This window comes from Branchiostoma floridae, chromosome 1 (assembly GCF_000003815.2).
Source record: "Branchiostoma floridae strain S238N-H82 chromosome 1, Bfl_VNyyK, whole genome shotgun sequence".
Classification (NCBI taxonomy): Eukaryota; Metazoa; Chordata; class Leptocardii; order Amphioxiformes; family Branchiostomatidae; genus Branchiostoma; species Branchiostoma floridae.
In genome coordinates, this window is record NC_049979.1 from 6,548,974 (window position 1) to 6,572,641 (window position 23,668).

At 48.0% G+C, this 23,668-nt stretch overlaps 1 protein-coding gene across 2 annotated transcripts; it reads right to left on the minus strand.

The window, feature by feature from the left end:
- Positions 1 to 10: 10 nt before the first annotated feature.
- Positions 11 to 22,592, minus strand: LOC118417754 (isthmin-like). Of its 2 annotated transcripts, none has more exons than XM_035823466.1 (5): positions 22,245 to 22,592; positions 11,751 to 12,067; positions 8,250 to 8,736; positions 5,018 to 5,101; positions 11 to 1,025 (listed from the first exon to the last, which is right to left on the minus strand). In XM_035823466.1, the coding sequence occupies exons 2-5, from the start codon at positions 11,868 to 11,870 to the stop codon at positions 514 to 516; spliced, it is 1,203 nt and encodes a 400-aa protein (XP_035679359.1). In that variant the 5' UTR covers positions 11,871 to 12,067; positions 22,245 to 22,592; the 3' UTR covers positions 11 to 513. The 2 variants fall into 2 exon arrangements, with proteins under 2 accessions (XP_035679359.1, XP_035679352.1); XM_035823459.1 differs by lacking the exon at positions 22,245 to 22,592 and adding an exon at positions 18,756 to 18,894.
- Positions 22,593 to 23,668: the final 1,076 nt, after the last annotated feature.

Here is a 23,668-nt window from a genome sequence, read left to right on the forward strand (position 1 = left end):
ACTTGTTATCCCCAAAAAAGCCATCCCTGCCGTTACACTTCAAACACCCTGAAACATGACAAGTATGTCGGAAGGAACCACTTCCAACAGCTGCTGAGAGACGAGAATCGTCTGTGTTCACCCAGCCGCCATGGACGGCACTCTTTAACTCACCGCACCGCTGATCAGCCACAACCTGTGGAACTGACGAGTTGTACCAGAAATAACAAAGTTTGTTTCCGATTATTAATCTGTGTCCTCGCACGAACTGTTGCCTTTGGTTCGATTGTAAATAACCCTGTGGAATACAGGCAATGGTGAGGTCCATGGCCTTTCGTCCAACGAAGTGATTTCTAGTCTGTTTATTTCCCAGCCATTGTAAAGATGACGTTCCAAGCCTAACGGGTTCTGGTGTACACAGACGCGTCATTCTGGCAGTGCAATATCCTGTACAAGGTGTAGGATATGCTACAGTGTATCATGGTTTAATTGTGTTCTTTCTTTGGTCTTTTTCATCATATGTGTTGTTCAGGCTCAGTAGTTCTTGGCTTCCTCCACTTGTCTGTACAGCTCATTGTCGTCAGGATTGTCGGGACACTCCTGCGCATTGTTGGGCGGCCTGACTTGGTTATAACGAGTCCAGTCCCCCTTACAGAGGATCCAGGGCATGATGTCTACCCTGTAGTGCAGTTCTCGCGAGATCTCAGTGCTAATGAGATTTGGCGTACCAGCTGCCTTTCCTCTGGTGATCAGTCTCATCTCGCCATCGTAACAGCAATGCTGGGCGGCGAGGCTGGTGCTCTCCCGACTGAGCAACGACCGTATGCAGTACCGTGCACCAGGCTTGTACACGTCCAGTCGCTCTCTGGGCCCGGACGCGTCCACCCAGCGCACGATGCGGTTGTGGATGGGGTCCCAGACCTGGTTGTTGTAGGGCAGGTTGACCGGGTAGAAGCACGGGCAGCTGGGAAGGTCGTCCAACTTGGACAGGTAGGCCAGCAGGAACTCCGAGCGGCACTTCATCCACTGCTCACAGCTGTCCACATCTGGAGAGGAAAGAAAAGAAAAATTGAGAGATTCATCCACCAGTCACAGTTATCTACTTTTGTACTCCTTGTGAACGGCAGATGTCTGTGCGTAACATGAATACCAAATTTGAATGGTTTGAGAGAGTACTTGTATCTTATGAAACCCGTTCAGTCTTCAGTCCATTGCTCATACAGCACTAGCTAAGACCGTCCCTGTGTGATATTCCCTTTATCTCAGTACCGGCAACAGCTGTCTACATCTGTAGTAGGATGTCACACACAGGGCATCACCCACAAGTGGGAGACGAGCAGTTCATTCCAGTTGTCGACACTTGCAAACCAGACAAAACATACGTAACAGAGGTTTCGTCTTTGGCTAGGGATTGTCCAGCAAGGAAAACGGACAATGTGACACGGTTTAAAATGAGTCCCCAAAGCCGTTTAAGTGTTTTTGGATAGACTGGGTCGCCCACATCATTTTAGAAACTCAACATTTTGCCCTAACATCATTTTGTTATTTTCTGGAAGAAAAGAAGACATTTTCTACGAAGAGGAGTGATGGATGATGGAAAGAAAAGTGATCTCGATCCAGTTTTAGCTCACTGAAGAGCTAGTCTTGGTGAGACCCTTGATGATATTTTCCCGTAAGTCTGTACAATGCAAATCTGTTTTAAACATCTGCGGCCGAACCTGACGACCCCGCTGGATGCGGATGCTGCTTGTCTTGTAAGGTGACCTGATGATATGACGAAGCGCCAGCCGCGCTGTGTTACGACAGGTGCACGGTGTTACTGCACCGTCAGATCGCGCTACGGTCCTCCCCCGGCCGACACGCCCCTCCGCCCCGCCCCTTTCATGACAGGAAGATTTCAGAAGGAATTTTGCTAAAGAGGAGCGGATGTCCTACGACTGTAACACTGTTGTACTATTTAGGACAAGATGTAGCAAGTGAGGCAGATACTGTCCAGTGGCTGTGCGTCTTTGTAAAGTGCTCCGCACATCGCAAGATAATTTCTGCCTGAACGCCAGCATAACTCTCCCGCGTACGCGTGTTTTCCCGCTGCTTGGCCGGTACTCCGCCCCTGCACGGTAAGATAGACAGCCCTAACGCACCTGTGGTAACAAGGTAAGACGAGTCGTCCCGACACACGGCCCCGTGCTATCCTCGGGGAACAGCGGACCTAAGGGAAAGTAGGCGAAGGGGACATGGATACTGATTTCATCGAAAACCCTGACAGTACTTGCCAGATCAGCAAATCAGTCCACCACTCCAAGGTGACCACGTATGATAGCCCAGCAGGTTTCTCACCAGTACGAAACACGCCGAGCAAAAAATTGCTAGTTGGGCTGAATCCTTGTTCAGCGTAGACGTTTTCATGTTATTTCTAATTAGTGTGCGTGGTCTTTCCCGTGATTTGTAGAAAACCAGGGCCGTCCTGTCGAGTCTGTACTTTGTACGGGTATGATTTTTTTATACCCGTACCAACCCTACTTGGGACTATGACATCCATGCTCGGCTGTCCTTTCTTCTGACAGGACCTACTAGTATGATGCTACTGTCTAGGTTGTGTTCGGTGAAAAAACAACAAGCGACTAAGGAAACTGTCTAAAAGAAAGATGACCCGGTAAGATAGTATTGTAGCTGCTCGGTTATACAAACTGTGCAATAACAGGATACGTATGTTTTCTTACATTGATCGGGTTGAAAGCCTTACTATACTAGCACCTGTTTTCCTACATGTCTCCATGTGCCGGGGCCGCAACATTGACGTAATGAAACCAACGTTAGGGACAAATTTGTCACGTCAAACGCAATTGTTACTGTGCTTGGTTGCGTCAAAGGACGAGAGCAGTGGTGACGTCATGAAGCATGTTTCTCACTGCACACGCACGCGATGACGTCTTCTGTGACAACATGTTCTACCGGAGGTGTTTGCATAGGAAACGTTCATTCAAACAATCCAAATGTTGTTGCCGATCTTGCACCACCCTTTAGGCCATGGGTAGTCAACAAGCCTCTCTCCTGTTCTCAATGCTGAAAATTGACTTTATCGTCTTTACAACCGCCCATGGAAACATTATACTTATTTTGTGCTTATCCATATCTGATATTTTTACCAAGCTACATTGTGTCAATTTATAACTTGTGATTGTTTTGATCCGATGATAAAGGTCACAAGACAGAACGCCCAGTTATGGTCCCTGTGTTCTGACGTATGAGTTAATGATGTCAGAACACAGCCCTGCGTCACCGGTCCATGTCCCCGCAGCATTTATACAATATAGTAATAGTTACCACTGAGTTTGCCTACGCCGTACCTTCGCCAATTAATGGTCGGACGCTTTGGAGCGGTCCCACCTCCCGACAAAGGGCCGAGACGGCTGGATGACGGCAGAACTAGCGGTGATAAGTAGCACCTGCACCTGCGGTTGTGGCCACACAAAGACGTGTTTCCCCACATAGTCCTGGCGTTCAACAACGTCAATATTAACTTAGGGAGTTACATGAGATGGGGCCTAACGCGGTTCGTTACAGAGATCTGGCGAGAGGCAAACATGCGGTTGATGCGGCATGCTTACATCCTGCGCCATATTTGAGCGGCATGACGCGATGCCATCTAAAAAGTAAAGTACAACATTTTCGACAAACTCAGGCAAACATCATCGAGATGTAATCATGACGTTTTTTTCTTTGTCCAGGTTAATCAGGGGCTCTCTTTTGACCCACTTCCCATGGACATCTATCCTCACCTCCCTGTGCACTAACAAACGCCTGGGCTTTTCTAAGGGTGGTTTATTGTTCATCCCCACGCGGGTCTACCGCTGTCGAGATAAAAAGGCGATGAAGTCAAGTTTGCGCAACAAATCCGGACCCCCCGCCCTTGTTTGTATAGGTTCATGTCCCGTGAAGGCGGAAAAGCTTATATCTAAAAACAAACACGGAGAACTACATGTTACACACACAACAAGAGCTGGCAGGAAAGTGAGCTGTTTGGGGCACCACGCCCCCGGCACAGGTTACCGACACGGACATGCGAGCCGGGCTCGGCGCGCGGCGTGACCGGAGCAAAAATCACTCGGACAGAGCCACAAACCACACGGCCACACATCGCGGGTAAAGTGCAGAAACACAATACATGTAGACGTGCCATGGTTTGGTCCTGTCAATGGCGGGGAGAAGTACGTCATGCCCCTGCCTGGGGACCTGAACCACATCCTGCACCATTGTTGTATCGTCATGTCAGGTGCCTGACTCGAAAGGTCACAGACAAGGGGAGGGAACGTCACAATCGACTGTCCTTCGTCGAAGTCACACGAGGAATGCCACGAATCTCTGTCTGACTACAAGGTGATGACAGCATTGAGGTGTTGTGGAACTGGCCGCCACTGTTGAGATCACTAACCTGACATCGTCACAGAGAATGCATCACACCACATATGATTCCATTTTCCTTGACCGTGTTTCTGATCACTTGTCCATGCCTCCGTGGCTTTTGTGCATCTCTGTTCCGACAGGAATGCTCATTATCATTGGTCTTCTTTGGCTCAGTGTAGTAGTATGTCGGTTAAAACATATTTTCCAACACCCCTGATGGCATTTGATCGGGGGCGTTTTGAAAGTCATCTGATCTTCATGAGGCCAAGGCCGACTGTCAAAAGGTACTAGTATGTTTGTAAGTCAGCCCCGACTAAAGATGTCCTATTGCTGGAAAATACCAACATAGCGGCACGAGAACCTTTTCTTTGACGCTGACGCATGGTTGAGATCGGTTCTAAACGTGCAAACCGGACTTGCCATCGTGAACGGCCGCCTACTTGGAACTGGCACTACCAGTGCATGATTCTACTCGACCATATTTTGCCTGGATAGACTTCTTTCGGAGTCTATTTCTGCTATCCTCACCTGCTAACTCCTTTTGTATACAGTACCTCGGTTTTAATAGAGCGTAACGTTTATACTTTATAGCCATGCACACATTCAGGTAGGGGACAAGCGACGGACGTCTTACCTGACATATCGAACGGAGACCTCTCCTGTTCCTGGGCCAGGCGCTCTCCGATCTGCACGGCTTCTGTCGGCTGTAAGTCGGCACCTGGGAGGGGGGTACAGACCGGACACTGATCAACAATATTGGCTGGACTAGAGTGTAATCTCCAAGCAGATCCTACGGTTGCACAAGATAGTATCAAAAGCTGCCAGATGAGTGAAGCCGGCCTAGGAGTGTGTTTCGGGGATATGTTGACTACACTCCTTGGCCCGATTATATGCCATCGCAGGATCTGCGTAGAGATTACTAGAGCCCACTGGGAACCAATACTGTATGTCACGCAGCAGTGATAGGGACAATGATGTACTTTTGTTGTGCTCTGCCTCTTTTTAGTTACACATATGGTTTGAGGAGGGGGCGGGGATATTATTTGCCGTACGGTAAAGGGGCCAAGGGTGGTCAGAAATATCTGAGATGGTGTTCATCATTGTAACCACATAGTTTCCTTCAGCACATCAACTTCCCCTCGCCATTTTAATATGTGTAACATGATGTTTCACAGTCGTCACTCTTTTTAGAAATGAGAGTCAATTCATCTCCACGATTTGATTGAGTCACACATTCCATAGAATAAAACCAAGGAGGTTAAAAAGATAAGTATTTTTTAACCTCCTTGAATTTCTTTAACCTCCTTGAATAGAACGTAATAAAACGTAGAACGTTATTTATTTACACATCCCACTGGGTCCGGACATTTGGCTTAAATGCTCACGTGACGGTCCGACAAAAATACTTGCCCCCATCGTCGCCCTTTTCTGCGGCCTGCTGGCCTGTGTGTTCATCTGTTGGCACCACGGGCGGCCATTTTGAGTTTCAAGGACGTGCCCTACTGGATAAACTGGGACCGAAGGCCGATAATCCGCTAATAAATGTCGGCAGATTTCTGACATTCCGCCGGCCAGCCCTGCACTCGGCCTCGGTGACATAAACAGAGCCGTAACACCAGAATGTTACCCGGCCACCAACGTGGATGTGCGAGAATCTCGACACCACGTCGCGCCTTATTCTTTTTTTTTTACCGACAGCAAAGATGCTACCTATTTGTTAGTTGGCGCGTGCAAAAGATGATCTTAAAAGCAATGGATGGATTTTTTTAAAACTTGAAGGCTTATATAATATTAAAATAATTTGAAAATGCTGACATTTCTTTAGACTATGTTAGATGGTGAAATTTCATGCTCATGGTGCCTTACATCATTAAAGATCGTGTTAAAAGAATACAGGTTTCAACGTGTCATCAACTACAAATCTGAATTTGGCTATTCATAAAAATAGACATTTGTAGATGAACAACACCCGTCCCTAATCACAAGTTCCTATACTCCCGATGTTCATGGTGACTTACATCATGAAAAATCGTGTTATAAAAAAATAGGTTTGAACGTCACAGTAATGTCATTTTACGTCAATCACAAATCTGACTTTGGCTACACCTATTCACAAAAAATAGACATTTGCAGATGAACACCACCCGTCCTTAATCAGAAGTCCCGATGTCAGGTTGTTCGGGGATGATTGATTCCTCGGCACGCGCCAGGCTGAGCGCGGGGACTAATCCAAGCCCGGTGTGCCGATCCTGATCAGTCAGCGCCCCGGCACGGCCATCACCGGCAGCCCGCGCGCAGTCTGACCCGAGCCCTGACCCCCACCGCCGCGGAATAAGGACGGCAACAAATCTTACGTGTGGATCTGATGTAGTAGTTATGCCCACTTTCCACTAGGACGGCGCTCTCGCCGCTCTCTCTCTGCGACCTAAAATTTGACATATCGCTCAACGAATTGTATAGAAAAGAAACGAATAATCTTTACACTTTGTCGTGTAAAGATAATTGTCGTTGTTTTTACGTTTTGTATGATATATCCAGTGTGAAAGCGAAGATAACACATATCCCGATGTAGGTCGCAGTGAAAGCTCAGTGCGATCGCCGTCTAGTTAGGAGACGCATGATTTCTTTTCATTGTCTGTGCTGGTTTAATTCTACAGTTAGAAGGAAAGGTAATGGGGAAATTGTGAAGTAGAAAAAAGTCAGGAGGCACTTTCCAACCAGAGGTTCGGCGTATTTTATCGTGTTTTTGTTTGTTTGTTTGTTTGTTTCTTTTTTGTCGGGATTTCTGTTTTGTACCGTTTTCTCTATGACTTATGCCATCTTTTTGACCGGCGAACATTGAGAAAGCGGTACAAAATAGAAAGCCCGAAAAAAACGCCAAAACATGTCAAAAACAGCCGGAGCCGAACCTCTGCTTGGAGAGTAGAAAAGCGGAAGGACAAGAGTAAAACAATGAATAGAGTATGGATGGATTAATAGAAGAAGTAGGCGGAAAGAAAGAAAGACAATAAAGGGAAAATGATATACCTCAGTCGTTTTAGACGTCCAGTAGAGCAAACACAGGGGACCAGTTGTTTATTATACCAGACCTCAATGTCTTTCCCGTACCTGGTTCGAGGCATTAGCGCTGAAATGTTGAACGAGCCCTCTGCCTTTCTGGTGAGTATTGTTGGGATTAAGTTTCTTTAATTATTTGCCTTAGCCTTGTGCAACCCCTTGGTGAGTTTAGGAATCTGTTTTCTGTAAGTCGGCAAACACTAAGGTGCGTCCTCTCGGACATTTCTTGCCGTCCCCCATGAACTGACCTATTTTCCCGCCTTGACCCGGACTTTGCAAACCAAGCTGTTCCGACAGACTCCGGAACTTCTGACTCTTGTCAATCTGCAGCTTCGCCGACGGTGTAATTAGTATTTGTGAGCCGTAACAGCGACTGTGGTATTAACAGGAGCCCGACAATATGTACAAACTTGGATGGCGAGCGGAAGACAGGGATCGACAGCACGACAGAGAGAGGACATTCTAAACACTACTAAAAGTGACAAACATGGCCAAAAACATCGTTTTATAATCACTACTCGAACTTGTAAACTCAACATTGTCCTACCCGAAAACCAAAGGAACGAAAGGACCTCTTACTTCCATTTCAATTCGACCGGTTTCGTATCTTGAAGGTCGTGCGGGTGTTGCTGTTTTCACTAAATGGGTGATTTCCTGTGAATGTTCACTCTCGTGGTCAATCGATAACGGCAATAAAAAGGTACGTGCAATAATATGGTTAACTAAGAGTTAGTTATAATCGTGCTGACGTGAAGGATAGAGTGATATAAACGCCAATACTGACTCTAATTACTAGTACGAAGCCGTACCTGGTGCTTGTGTTGGTAATCCAAGTATATATCCAAGGTCATCCTCGTAGTCAAGATGATTGTCCTCTTCATCCTCATCCTCTTCCCCGTCCTGGTCCCCATCAGACTCTTCCTCCTCCTCCTCGCCATCTGTGTCCTCCTCCTCCTCGGAATCCTCCCGACCCACCCCGTCTCCCTGGTTCCCCTCTATCTCCCACAGACCCTCTATGAACTCCAGGTCCTCAGACATAGAGGCATTACCCGTGATGACTTCTATCGTCACCTCAATATTCGGATCCTGATTGGTCAGGTTCAAGTCAAGAATTTTGTTAACGACAACCTGGCCCTGCGTCCTTTCATGTCCGCTGCGCGTTTCCCTGGCAACGGTTCCTGACGTATCCTGACACGTGCAACGCCGGGCTCGATTTGTGTCGTCTTCAGACGACTCCGTCCTGTCTGCAGACACTGAGCCGGTGTCTCTCCGGTACAGATCTTCGACGCCAGTCTCCTGTAGAGAGAAGGAAAAAGAAGAGTCTGTGTAATTGTCTTTATTGGTTGAGGAAGAGCAGAGAGAACACATCAAAGTGCGTACAGTGGCGTGCTCTGTGGAGTCGCAGGGTTGGCACCGCGGCAGCGGCATCAACCGCGCGGCAATTAGGCAACACGGCCCCGGGCAGGGAGCGCGCTGGCCAGCGTCACGTCTTATTTCCGGGTGGGGAATCTGAGCTAGCTGACGGGACTGGCGGCGGCAAGGGTCTGAGCTCCCCGCGATGACGCCGTTTTCGCCTGCTGTAGGCGCCGCGGGCCCGCAGCTTTCCTTCAATTAGATTGGTTTCAAATCAGACGTTAGTCTCGCTGCAGTCTCTTGTTGACGAGACAGAGAAATCCTGCGTTTTCTATTTATAGCAGGCCTTGAGACTAGTGATTCGTACCTGTAGATTTCCTATCCTCAGAACAGAGTCCCTCCGGGTAAATTTTTGTAGCGGTATGGCATACATATCGTCTTACAATTACTACAAACTGTCCACGTTTTCATCTCCTCGCTATCTGTATCTAGATCTGTATCTTTCCTTGGGGAGATCACAGGAAGGATGGTCGTGTGTGTGTGTGTGTGTGTGAGAGAGTGTGTGTGTGTGTACGCGCGCGCGCGCGCGCGTGTGTGTGTGTGTGAGGACGTTTATACTGTAGCATCCATCGATGGTTTTAATCCAGCTTTAGATGACTACAGACGGAGCAAATTTTCATCCCCTCGTTATCTGTGGCAGGATCATCACAATTACGTGTTATCTGGCACTCAGATGGGCGATTGGTGGCCGTGGATCAACAACCCCAGTGTAAACCATCATGAGATACTGTGTCAACTGTGCCACGGACGGTCCAAGTGTCCGCGCTGTTTGCCCGTCGCTCCTTATGGGGCCCACGCACGGCCTCAGTGTAAACAGGTGCATCTCTCACAAACCTGGCAACTAGCTGTTACTAGCGCGGGCTTCACTCATCGCGGCTTTTCAATGGCGGAAACTATAGTCATGGGAGAAGCGCCGATCCAATATGGTGCATCGCAACCAAGCATCGTTCTGCAACCGTTTATTCTGAATCTACCGTGCATGAACAGTTCCTGCAGCACGGCCTCAGGGCTATCCTACTAGAGCAATGCCTAGACTTTATGTGCTCGTCGATTAGTTGGTTGGTACATGTACATAGTTTGGTTACCCAGTAAATAGAACCATTGCCACAGAACTTTTGTCAGAAGCCGTCCGACCCCAGATTAGTCTGTAAAGTACTGATAGCCCGGAGACACTACGGAAACTACAGCAGCTTTGTGGCGCAGACGTCATGTGCCAGATTTTGTTTTGTTGACAAAATGTTACAACAAAACAGCAACAAAACGATACACGTCAGTCCAGTGGCCTGTTGACGCAAACCGAACGGTATGTCGTGATCGTAACGTTACCAGGCTCTTGGGCATCTATGACAGCCCCACCCCATAATATTATAACTCTGTAACCATCCCAACATCTGCTTGGAGACAGATCCATTCCCTTGCAGCAGTGGCAAGTCTATGGAGAACATATTGTTCTCGTAACGATAACATTGTGTTTTAATTACGAGGGGTACAGTCCGTGACGACCCCCTCGCCAGGCCCGTTTCCCCAGCGCCCGCCGTGCGGCTCTTTCATCTCTCTGCACAGGAATCTCCTCGCCAATCCTCATGCATGAGACTCATGGTCTCTCCTGAAGCCACGCCGCAGGTCGCCCGACGAAAGATAATACCAAGAAAATCCCCCAAAGGCTAAAAAATGCACAACATAGGTTGTTGTACATTTAATACTCATACATATGATAACTGTGCTCAATTTTAGTAGCTGTGAACAGTTTCTAAACATACAGCAACGGACAGAAAAAAATACGTCAATAGCCTTGAAATTTGTTGAATAGGACAACATGCGTAACATCAGATTCGCTTCGTCAACAGAGAGCAGGAATTTGGTTATGATTAATTTTGATGGTTAAATTGGACAGATCAACGACATCCCAGACCAACACCATCTCACAGAAATCAATCCGGTATATCTGGTCAAGGTTGTTATATCACCTCCTTGGTCTGGTAGATCTAGCACTAGAGAAACAGAATTTATGTGTGTGTTGGGGTGGGGGGTTGAAAGCCCCCGGTCGGCCTGACCATCAGGCGGCATCCCTGACCAAGCGCGGCGTATCCTTTACACGATCTGTATCACTACACACCGCCGTTTCGTCAACATGCACTGTGTGCTGTATACAACACACCGACTTGTGAAGCACGGGGCGTTTATAGACTCTCCTTCAGTTTTATGATGTGGAAACAAAAGGACTCAATTAGCGTCCTGGCGCGGCGCGTGTGGGTATAGCTGAACTGAAGACCCGATCACGTTGGGTAAAAGACTCTAATAATGGATGCGAACAGTCCCGGGAAAGGAAAATATACAGTTCTCCAAAAGGCAACATCGTCCCACCCTCGGAGGACGCTGCTGGCGTCTCGATCTGACCGGGACAAAGGGAGGCTTACCCGCTACGATAGAGGGGAATGTCGTGGAAAACACGCTTCTGGAGCCGCTGTATAACTGACATCAGGTCCGATAAACAGAAGCGTGGATGTGTTCTAGCCTAAGAAGCAGACGCCCGGTAGTCTCGGTGACAGACGCCTGCTAGGTCGCCTCGTACCCGTCACTCGGCGCCTGACCGGTCTCAGAGTGCCCCGGTCCGCACGCCTGGCTACCCGCTTGTATCGCTACTAAGCCCAACTTGTTATTCTTATCAGTTTGTGCTGGTTTCTCGTGTCCCCCTTCCTGCGCAGTACCACACTCATCTAACGACATTCCGCATGTTAGCAGGCATAGCGCGCGCGGAGGGCGTTCTAACGATAAGGTTTCTCATGTGCAATCTCTGTTTCTTGCTCTCGTTACCCATCGTGACGAGAAGAAAATGGCAAACTCGAAATACCTTAATCAATCCTTTCATTTCTTACATGAGGAGGTTAATGTCTTACCTGCGTCTGTGAGCCTGACACGGGGAGACCGTAAGTCCGACGCAAACCCACGGCGACCAGCAGGCCTGCCACCGCCGCGGAACACACCACCACCCGTACAACCCAGTCGTTGGCTCCCATACTGGGGGTGTCCCTGCTCGGAGCTCGAGGATGATGTGGTTGGCCTGGAGAGAGTAGTCTGGTCCCGCCGATGTCCAGTTGAATGGGCAGGGTCCAGGCACGACTGAATGGTAATGCGGTATTTAACTGTCACGGCCGCCGCTTACGTCGGTGTTGTTTGAGTTTCCGAATGGTCGGCATCAAAGAGCGGCAGCACCCTGGAACATGGAAGGAATTAGGGAGGGAAGTTTAGAAATACTCCTTTGGCTAACCCTAGCGTTAGGCACCGTCTCTGGCAGAACTTCCCCCTCCCGTGTCATGGTCAGACTGCACTAATGCACGCGGGCCGGCAGCGAGTACGGCGCCTATCCAGTCATGTTTATTTAACATCATCCTGCTTTTGTGGGTCCCGCCTTGGTCCACCGCCGGCCCAACCAACCCGCGGGGCGAGACCAAGCCATAAACAGGGGTGGACAGGTCTCATTCTAGCGGTAGTGACCCGATCCGACCCCTAATACATGTCAATAGCAAAGTATGTTCATACAACAACATTTCACACGGTCCGAATTTCTTTAGCAAACATGGGCATCTCGCTGTGTTTTTGTTTTCATTTCCTTCGTTCTGGTAAAACACGCGTGGTGCTAGTTGTGTCGAAGCCCCTCCCCTCCCAGTGTCCGGAGATATTTCAGCTAGGCAGGAACGATTAAAACACTACTAATACGGCGGCTGGCCTTCCCTCCCCCGGTCGGAAAAATATTTGGCGCTATTCAGTCAACTCGTGGCTCATTCTCATCGAGTTTTGCGTGTGTGGCTGTAAGGGGAGATCACACCGTTATAAAAAGCCCGGACGTTGGTGAATGGCGAGGCTGCACAGATGCCCAGCTGAAGGGAGGAAGACCACTCAACCCCACCAGTCCATTGGCCGGTTGCGCATCCTCTCCCACCGGCCGTCCAAAGGAAAGAGAGGACAGGGCAAGAACGAATCGCTGTCCTGCGCAGGAGAAGCTGACATTCTGTGCTCTTGCCTAAACTATGACCACTTGTGGTAGCACGGAGCATGCAGACGGACCTCTTGTGTCAATACCCGGGCCCCACTTAGTCAAAATAACATGCCGGGTTTACTTTTGAAAGTAACCGCTACATATCATAACTCCCCGACCGTTAAATCTTAAGCTGTACACACGCACGATTGCCTCGAAAGAGTTTATCTAGGTCCGCCGACAACAAAGGGACATTTCCCCTGCTGAGGCGACAACCAATTCACCAAGAGGAGCACAGTCGACTGCCTGACTTTCCTCATCAGCCAGGCCGGGAAATGAAATTGTTGCTGCAACATTTCAACCCAATTTGCAGAGGCCGTCAAAGAGAGGAACACAGAACACGATACATCGCCTCTCCTCGGTTGGACGCTCCCGGCAGAGCGCTGCGGTGCGTGGACGGGTCTACCTGTTGCCCTACCTGCCGGTGAGGAGAATGCACGTGGGCTAGCATGTTATTCTGCCCGTGACTGAAGAGCGCGTCGCTATCTCTCGTGCTGAGTGAACAGCGGTCCTACCTGTTGCCCCGAAACGTCCGCCCTGCTCATCAACTCGACAAGTGTGACAGCCTTAAGAGCGTAAGACTCTCTCGCTTGAGAAAGCCGAGGGAAATAAACACGACAGGAGAATGTCAAGATGTGCCACTTACCTGTTCCCCTGCAGGTAGCGGACAAAAAGCCCCTGTGTGCGGGGTGGTGACTGTCGGACCCACCTGTCCAGGAGTTATGCAGAGCCGCCTCCTTACCTGACTTTCCCGTCCACCTTGTCCACCTTGAGTGGACAGGTGAGATTGTGACCTTACGCGGGAGCACGTCTGACATAACCTGCAAACAAGTACGATGGGCGAACAGACACGACAGAGTTAACCTTGGAAGTTTGAACCTCTGGGTTGCGGGTTTTGGTTACTCCGCGCGATGGAATTGCCCTCTAATGCCTGGCACCGACAAACTCCTGTCACTGTTCAGCACCTTTCCTAGACCCAGGTTCCAACGAAAGCTGCCCAGGAGTCTGACAGGTGATTCAAAACTAATGCTGTTGTCAGGTGCCCGACAGAAACCCTGGTGACAAACCCGAGAACTTGACCACCAGGCGACAGACACGTGCTGCACTCTTTCAGGTTTAGAATTCAGGCTATCCATTCGCAATTTTTTCTATCTATCTTATATCTATCTATCTATCTGGTATGTACCCATTATAACCGCCCTTCGGTGTAACACACTAACTTCGGAGGCACGCGGCGCGGCAGCAGCTGTATATCACATACACTGAACTACCTGTCACACCTTTGCGCACCTGACTACAAATTTGAGGATGCTCCTAATGTACTTGATGGCAGAAAGTTCCACTGTAGGAAATTACGAATATATCGGGGGCTAATTTCAGGATTTTGGCTTTCATACAGTACTTTTTTTCTTCCGGATCATCAGTAGGTTCTACTTTACACGTTGGTTCCTTTGGTTGGACACCACGAAGTTGGGGGTGATGGTGAAAAGATGCAGGTGATAAGTTTGTGCTGACTTTGGGACGGCACGAAGAAGATCTGGCAATGGCAAGGTCAGATAACTCTTTGCAAGTGAGGCCACGTTAATTTGATTATATGGATGACATCCTCCGAGAATCCAAAAACTGATGCGAGCGTGCGAATAAAAACAAAAAACGTTGACCGATAAAAGGTTGCCTTCATCATGAAAAAAAAGTGGTCAGGAAGGTTGAACAAATGACTGAACACACAGAATATTGTATACCGAACCATTTTTGTTCTTTTACATTTTCTTTGACCTTGTAATGGTCTATGACGATATTATGCTCATTTTTGCTTATTCTGTGCGATTTAGAGTATGGTTCAAAACTTTTTTTATTTCATTTTTGGAAACGGTCGAAGATTGATGATCGCGCGCGGATGTCATCCATATAACCAAATCAACCTGATAAAGAAGGAAACCATTATTGCCGACCCTAAGACCAGGTTGATCCCCGTGACTGTCCCAATAACCCGTTGCAGGTTATTTAGATTCGGGTTTCCCATCAGCCACAAGCTAACATCCCCTACCTACCTGTACAGTCCCCCGGCACGCTGAAGCAGCAGGATGTAAACCATCATCGCGGAGTCCAACAAGGCAATGAAGTATTGTGTGGCTCTAAGCCTGCTGTGGGAAACCCGGATAGCGGGCCACTCCAGCCGGCACGTGAACAGCGAGAGCGGAGCTGAGAGAGCGGCAGATAAGGGACGCTTCCCGTCAGCCGTCAGAAGCCGCGCACTCAAGCGGACAGCGATACCTCGAGAGCACGCAATCATGCTCGTGTCGTCCTGTGTTTTTCCGCAATATTTCCCTCATAAGGGCCGATAGTATTGATCCGGGGGTGAATCTGGCTGATGTCGACTACTCGGACTGGCGAAACGTGTGCCTACAATGTTCAAGCAGCACTGTCGGGCATCTATCTCATAACTACATATCATCACGACACTTGTTTTAAATTCCTAACACATTTCATGAGCTTTCAGATTCATACTGCGTCATTTAACAAGTTCACATTTAACTTTAGAAACTTCCCTCCGGTTGTATTGTTAAAACCCACATCCCGTCTATCTCGTAATGTCACCCCGTATCCTTTAGAGCTCCTGAGTGCCATGATTACCCATAGACGAGAGCTTAATCTAATTTTGGATGATTTTGATGATTGTAGGTGACCCATTGCTCGGTAATCCCTTAAATGACGTATGGGTGAAACCAGAAGACAAGGAGAGTTCAAGGACGTCTTACTCGCCAGGAGAGGGATCAGGAGTTATAACAAAGAAGGTGAGCACTAGCAATGTAGTGAATTAAGGAATTGTGCCAGAGGCATAATAGGAAAATCTTCACTACTTAAACACGGAGGAATTTCATTAGATATGACACAATGGACAAAGCTATCAACCGACAAAGGTAAAGGTCGGCCAGGCCATGCTGTGTTCGTGCTGTTTATGGGGCAATACGTGTAATATAACTTTACTTTGGTAAAACTATCTCAAAGTCCATGTTCCCCTGGATAAAATTACGAGAGTTGCTAACATACTTTAGACGTCTCAACAGAACAAAGCTAAAAAGAAGGCTGGTGAAAGCACAGAAGCGGATCACTATAATACCACAATTCCAATGAAGCCATCTGTGCCGCAATCCGACTCAGAATGAAGAACAAAATTGGATTTGAAGTAATAGTGTCCCACATTCCTGTACTGATCCTCTAACAATGTCCGGTGAGCGAGCGCACATGTCGGATCAGTTAGTAAACCGGCACTCCGCCTCAGGCTACACCGAGGAATCTTAGCGGTAAGTAGCTTGTCTCAGGACGCCTTTTCAGTTGTACAGTAGTTTCTTCTTATTCTCCTTCTCCCTCTCTCTCTCTCTCTTATCTCCCTCTCTCTTTTTCGCATCCTGTCATGTTTTCTTTCCTGCCCTAGTTTCTGTTCTCTCTCTGTCTACTTCACCATGTTTGTTTCTTCTTCTCAGCCAGGTGATGGAAAGAAGAACAGATATCGATGATGGGCAGAATAATGACTATTGAAAGAAGTGGCAAAGACATGAAAGATAAGTGCCGAGAAACATATCTAAAACGACCGACGGTATTGGACTGCATTTGCCAGAAAGCGGACGTCGCAACCTTCGCAGTTAAATATGTTTCGTGCGGCACATGCACACGTCCACGACAGAAAAGCCCTGTGTAGGCATCCTGGCCCGACCAGACCATAGTGCCGTCAGTATTTCCATTCTTTCCTCTCCCAGGGCAGCTATGTTGCTGTTAGAATTACCGGAGCATGTCCCTCCCAATCACGCTGCCACCGGCACGGCCGAGTTCCCTCAGTTTACGTCTAATTGGTTGAGTCGTTCTTGGAATAGCCCAGGTGTTATGTTACCTGTGGAGCCATGTCGTGTTCCAGGTCGCAGGTAACAGGTTGGTTGGGTCTCACCAGCCACACAGACGCGCAAGATTGCGTCCCCATAGATGGACGGATACATGCAGCAGAGGCGTATGGTTATCATGGAAGGGGTGGATGAATCCTACAAATGATTATACATCTATGATCTATATGAATGTCAATACCATGATCATAATAGAGCACGAATCAAATGTACAAAAAACAGCTGGAAACGCTATATTGGATAATAACTTAATTCTATAGGAAAAAGGCCTTGTACCACGTCATAATACGATTCATGATCATCATTGACGGACCTTTGTAGAGTTCACGGAGAAAACCTGTTGCACAAGACAGGCTACTCTGTATGTCATCATAATCATCATAATGGCTGCAAACTCAACTTTCACATCTACTTCTTGACGCGTTTCAGAAAACCACCCAGCCACTGCTACTGGTCAGAAAACCACCCAGCCACTGCTACTGGTGCCCATTCAGGCCTCCGCCAAGCGAGTGTTCTGGCAGGTGGTAACTAAAGGTACACTGTCCAGGTATATTTTATGTATCACCCGGTCTGTTCTACGTCAAACAGCGGCCATCGTTCAGGCTTATTGCTTGTCTGAGGTGACCGGTTACCCGCTTGACATGTGCACTCGTGATTTTTATGGATACAAGTTTGAGCAGCATATGAACAGGTGGCCGCACCGCGGGAGTGTCGGAGTGCCCATGTCCGTGCCGTCGTGCGGAGACCCGAGCAGTCGTCCTCCAGGTCCTGGCACGGAGGGAACACCGACATTCCAGCCTGTCAGCCCGTAGTGGAAAGGTGAGAGAGTGGGTAGGGCAATGATTTTACGCGCTGACCCAAGAGTTTCACGCTTGTAACCTGCGTGAAATAGCTCTAAATCCCTTTTCCCATGGGGAGTTTGTCGCTAAGTCCGCTGAGCCCACGGGAGGAAGCCGTGGGATATAATTGCGTGCGTCTCACAAGCCCACAGCTTTCCTTGCTTCAAGAAGTCACGAGTTCCTCGCATTGTCGTTAAATATCTGCAGTCATCGTTTCGCTGCTCCTGTGAGACGGGGTGCCCAGCAGCGGATTCCCGACACAGGCGGAGACAACACGCGATTGCTTGCTTACTAAATCCCGCCAGTGTGGCGCGGCTTTGTAGGGAGCTTTCCACTGCGATGTGGGTCCGACCAGAAAGAATTCGATCATTTCAATAGATTCGAAGGCAGATCGATTATCCCTGCAGTTCTGGCCTTCCGGAGTCCTAACATGGACAACAGTGGGCAGGGCGGCGCGTTTCCAGCAAGGCTTTATCGCGCCTAAAGGCTGCGGGGCAGCTCCGGACGCAAAGGCCACTTTCGACCGCCGTTTGATGTTTAAGCTTAGCAAAGCTCTTTGATATCGTTAGCTCTGTGCTACCACGTACACAACGGCTTTCCGATAAAGGGACTGCAGCCGATTCTGGTTCTGTAAGGGTAAGCCGAGAAAATCTCCTACTAATCAGGCAGGGGAAGGCAGGGCGTTTGCAGCAATGGAAAAAGACCGCGAACGCCACACATAACAAGAAAGAGGTGGGTTGGGTGTAAGGACCCCCTCCCCTCCGACTTCTAAGAAATCTGTATGTAGCACGAAATTTTCTGTCTTTCATGCCTTTCTTTTAGATGTACACGTTTCATACATTTGTCATGGTACATGGCGTCATAGTGCAGTCCTGCATAAAGTGTTTAACGTTTATCTACTCTGGTGAGATAGCTGCACTCTTGCAAATATTTAAAGATAGAAAAAAGCACGAGAACCCATGACCAGGTTCGCACTTCTAAACAGAACAGATAGAAAGGTTACTCACTGCGCCCTTACCCGGTCGGGGCGTAACCCGGTTCCATGCCCAGCTCAGTACGGACAGACGGCTCTGTTTGCCGCCAGGTGACTTAACTTGGTCAGAGTCAGACAGTAAAACCGTCCTTACTCACCTAGTGTTTCTGCACAGTTGTGTAGAAATGGTCGAGGACACTTAAACTCGTCTTCAGGCCTCAGCGGTCTCCTGTATACATGTATGTACCACCAGCAGGAGTCCACAATGGTCCGTCCACTTACTGTAACGTGTTGGGGACTATCCGCTACAGACCAGGGAGGGTCCGAAGCAGTGAAAAGGATTACCGCCTGCCACACGGGCCTCTGAAGATTTACCTTTTTCCCATGGCAATTTTCCATATTAGGGCAGCTCCATTGTTTCAGGGCTGGAGGACAAGTCAGTAGGGCATTGTTGAGAGTCTCGCAACTAGTAAACTTGAAAGTGTAATGAGACTGGTGTCAAGACATTGATGATCATTGATTCTAAGTGAAGGAGATAAGGAAGGAGAAAATGACACGCGCTTGGGCTGAGTAAGGGAAGGGGATGGGTAAGAGCGTGTTGTTACCCCTCATTGTATGAAATGGTTGCCCCCTGAGCTTCGTGGAATGCAGGTGAGAAAGTTCAGGTATGAGACATTTCTGTCAGCGTGAGTGAAAGCGCGGCCTGGCGGCACAGAAGCTGGCACCTCCCGGGCGGGAAGAGCTCGGCCATGGCCAATTGCTACACAATGCAAAGGGGCGTGGCACGTGGACCACGGCACGAACGCCATTGCCTTGGATTAGGTAATCTCCATGCAGAGGTTGAATCGCGCAGATATAGTAGTAGTCGGAAAAATTACACGGGCGCTCTGTGTAATTTTCTCTGAGTAGGATTAGGGTCGTTATACATTTGGTCAGAAATACAGGGTATTCACGGTAGCGGAAAAGGTGGTTCTAAGTTCGCGGTTGCAGGTCGAAATTTGTGTCTACTCGAGAAAAAATGTGATATCACCCCTCTATCACATTAATTCACTAGTATATAGGCAATTGTTGAAATATCCGTTAATAACAAGTTGTCACAACTCTTCTAACTATCCCGTTTTCAGTCCTAAAATACTATTCATGGATAAATAAATGTGCTAGATAATCAAATTTGAGTCTCACCATGCCCTGTAGTCTCTTACTGCCATGGAAAATGTTCGCGGTGGTTTTAAGTTCGCGGTGAATTGGCAATGCGAAAACCGCGGACATAAAACCACCGCGAAAATGTCTCCATTTACTACATGTATCTCCATTCGCCCGCTGTTAGGACATTGTAGGAAAAACTGTGAAACTGAGAGACACATGTGAAGAGGCAACAAGGGCATGTAGTGGCCATGACGTACTAATCAGCACGACGTATGCACCATAATATATATGACTTACATGTAGTGCTGGACAAGAACAGTACGGGTACTGCCAGTAGTACTACCGGCTTTATGACGGCCTGATCTAGCAGAGAGTCACTAGTACTGTACAAATTGATTACGTCACATGTATACTTCGTAGCATTGAGAGGCACAATTGGGAGCATCCACTTCTTTATAGGGGTGCATGCACGTGTACTTCTCCAGTTTCTGTACCTCTGTTTCTACCAGCCTTTAGTCCTCAAACAATGCATGGGGCAATGTCAGCAACGAAGAGAAAGACATACATAGCTGCCATTCCTGCCATAAAACCGAGTCCATTTCAGAAGCTGATACCCGGGGCGCAGGGGGAACAGCTGTACAAGGCCCTTCCATGCAAACTTTTCACAGATACATAATGTTAATACCTACAACAATATACGCACGTTTCCTGCAGAAGACAAATCCCTCCTTGTATCACACTAACGCTGTACTATCCCTGTTTGAATTGCTGTCCGCTGGTAACCTTTGTACGCACGTCATCCTGTCGAAGAGACGCGTGCGTACTGCTCCCGCAAATGGGGAGGCAATGTCAATATTATGGCAAGTCGAAAGGCCACAGTTGTGTATCATTTGCCGTGAAAGTCGAGGCCGTGCTACCTACATCGAAGCTGGCGGTTTCCCAAGCTTTCATCGAACTGTGGGCAACCCCTACGTTATCAGCACTTTATCTCTACACAGGAGCGTTCGAAAATGATAATGAGATGTTCTACACACTTTATAGTGATGCGCGCCCGATGACAATAATGAATAATGACATCTATCTAACATCATCACCCCCTCGTTCATCCATTTGGGGAATTAGAATGAATTCCTATAGTATATAACTGGCTGCTGGCTAGCCTTATCTCAAAAATATCTTTCCACACGATAGATATTTTGGAGATCGTCCTAGGCTAAGGGTCTGGTATCCAGGCTAGCTGCTGGCCACCTAGGCAAAATATTCTCCATGCAGCAATGAGATTATCTGCACACTTTATAGTGATGGGCGCCCGATGACAAGGCGTCATGTCTGTCAGTGTACCCCCGGAAAGACTATCCCAGAGCCATGCTATCAGCACGAGTGGGCACGCCTCCTTTCGACTTCTTGCGTCATAAAGACCGACAGGGACCCGACAAGCCGGGCTGGGACGGATGCATTAGCGGGTCTGGTTGTCCTTTCACGTCGCCCTGTCGCTGAAAAGATTGGGTCTGATGTAGGTAGCGATACGGCCAGCACAACAAACATGGGTCAAGTTGGCCACACTGTTGGTATGGCGGGGCCCGGTTTCAGACCAGTTTTTGTGTTTGTTTTCTTCCAGAGACATTATTGTCACGGAAACAAATGGGCGACTCAAGGAGAGGTATCGACAAGCCGACGGCGCGACGCGCAGATTGGCGGGTTTGTGGGGCCACTTCACGGCCACTTGCCGCAGACTGCAACTCTGGCCTGTCAACACAGTCCACCTGATTCCGCTGGGGAAATGCCGGCACAGGATACTATGCCGAGACCAAGGAGTCGGACATTGTATGAAAGTCCTTGCTGAACTTCTAGCAATTATCATAATGAGAGGTCTGACATTGGCGAGATCATCCGGCAAATCATTAGGCGTAAACACTGTTGATGTTCCTTAAATGCTTTTCTGTACACGACTCACACAGTACATATATGCTATAGGGCAAGCCCTCGTCGTACTAGTGTTAGTGGACGGTTCGAAACTTGCTGTTGCCCAGTTGTCTGTTAGTGCTATCCAGTTTCGTATCGTACATGAAACATGCTGATTTGTTATTTTCTAAAGTATCGCGACTATTACCTGGTAGATGTAAGAGGATTAAGAATGATTTATTTCACAGAAAGATTGAATGTGTTTTTCCCACTGACCGTAGAACGATGAAGAAATAAAGATACACCTCTCTCCAACACTCAGGACTACCAACATGGAATGAAATGAAAAACTTCATGAAAGCAACCATACAAAAACGATATAACGTTATACCAACGAACGACATGGGCAGCGGAGCTTGACGAGCACAACCGTTCGTTTAGCCTGGTATCCAGCCGTAATTATAGCTCCCGAGTCTCTTCTCTCCTCTTCGCAAATTGCCAGAGAGGAAAGAAGAGACTCGGAAGCTATATTACGGCTGGATACCAGGCTACCGTTCGTTTGGAGAAGACCAAACAGATCAGTTATAAAGGACACTCACCGACGAAGCTTCACACTGCATTAAATGTGCACTGCACAACAGTTCTCCAACACTGGGCTGCGAAGGGACAAATCCTGCAAACACATCCTGAAAACAGATATCTTGGCTAAAAAATCCGGCGTTCGCGAGTTCGTACTGCGCCCGTCTGGATGGCGGAGAAGCCGCATGTGCACAGGTCAGCGCACGAAGGAACACGGTGTTCCCTTACACCGGTGTGTTTACGGTCACATCGGATTTCCTGCTCCTGCATTCAGACCGTTAGGAAGCGCGGCCACCTCAAACAAACCCCGGCAGATGGATTGAAAAGTGCTACATCGTGGTGAGATGACGCACCGCTGGCCTTGTTACGCAATGTTTGCCAAGGCAGCTGACATTTCTCTCTTACGTGAGGCGCCTAGAGTAGAGAGTTCTAATGGGCATTGAAAAGATCTAGATTTGTCAAGCGTCTTATGGACCTGGTCTCTTTTCCTCTCCAAGAGTCTTTTCTCTAGCTATATCGGCCTGATTCAACTCTAAAATCATAACAGGCTAATTAAAATGACGTTCAAGAAATACAACGTTCAGTGAGGAGTTGAGATGCGATTAGCCTGGATACCACACCTCAGCTCGATCTCAAAAATATTTAACGTGTTGAATTATGAACCAGTATTTCAACTTGAGGCTCTTTAATTTAAACCCCCTTCTCCGAAGTTCTACTGAAATGGATTTAAACTGCCACCATTGAATGCAGAACATCACAAAAAATTCAAATCACAATACATGTATTCAATTACGAATTCGAAGACTTAACGAACTCGTAGTCTTTCGTTTGATTGCAGAGGAGTAGCGTCAATCAAAATCGTCGTAGTGCATTTTAAACGATAGAAGTCATCCAAAGGTCAGTATAAAAGGAGCGAATATCTGTATTAAACGTTTTGCAAGTTTACTCCCTGCTTGTTCAGAACCAATTTAGTAATAAACTTAACAGTAATATTGATATTGGTTTGTGCAGTGTCCTAGTCTCCAGGCAGATTTGTCAGCTGGATAAAAAAAGAGAGAAGAATTTGGCCAAATAGGGACAAATAAGTTACTATGGGTTTTCAGTCAGGCTTTTGCAGTATATCCAACAGTTCACTCCAGGCCAATCAACTCATACTAGACTTTTATTCCTAACTTGGCCAAATCAAGCCGCATAAATGCACGGCCTATTTACCGGTGAATTTCGTGCAATTATCCGGCTGGTGCAATAATGCAAAGTTATTTAGCTGGACCGTACCGGTTTGGGGATTCCGTGCAGTTAACAGAAGTGTGCGTTAATCCACTGTGCAATTAACTGGCTTCTACATTCGACGATGATGACATTGGACGAGGCGGGAGTCTGGTAGAGACCAGTGTCCTCGACCTCCATCGCGTCCATCTTGGCGGGTTTCCATCCTGCCCGGCCC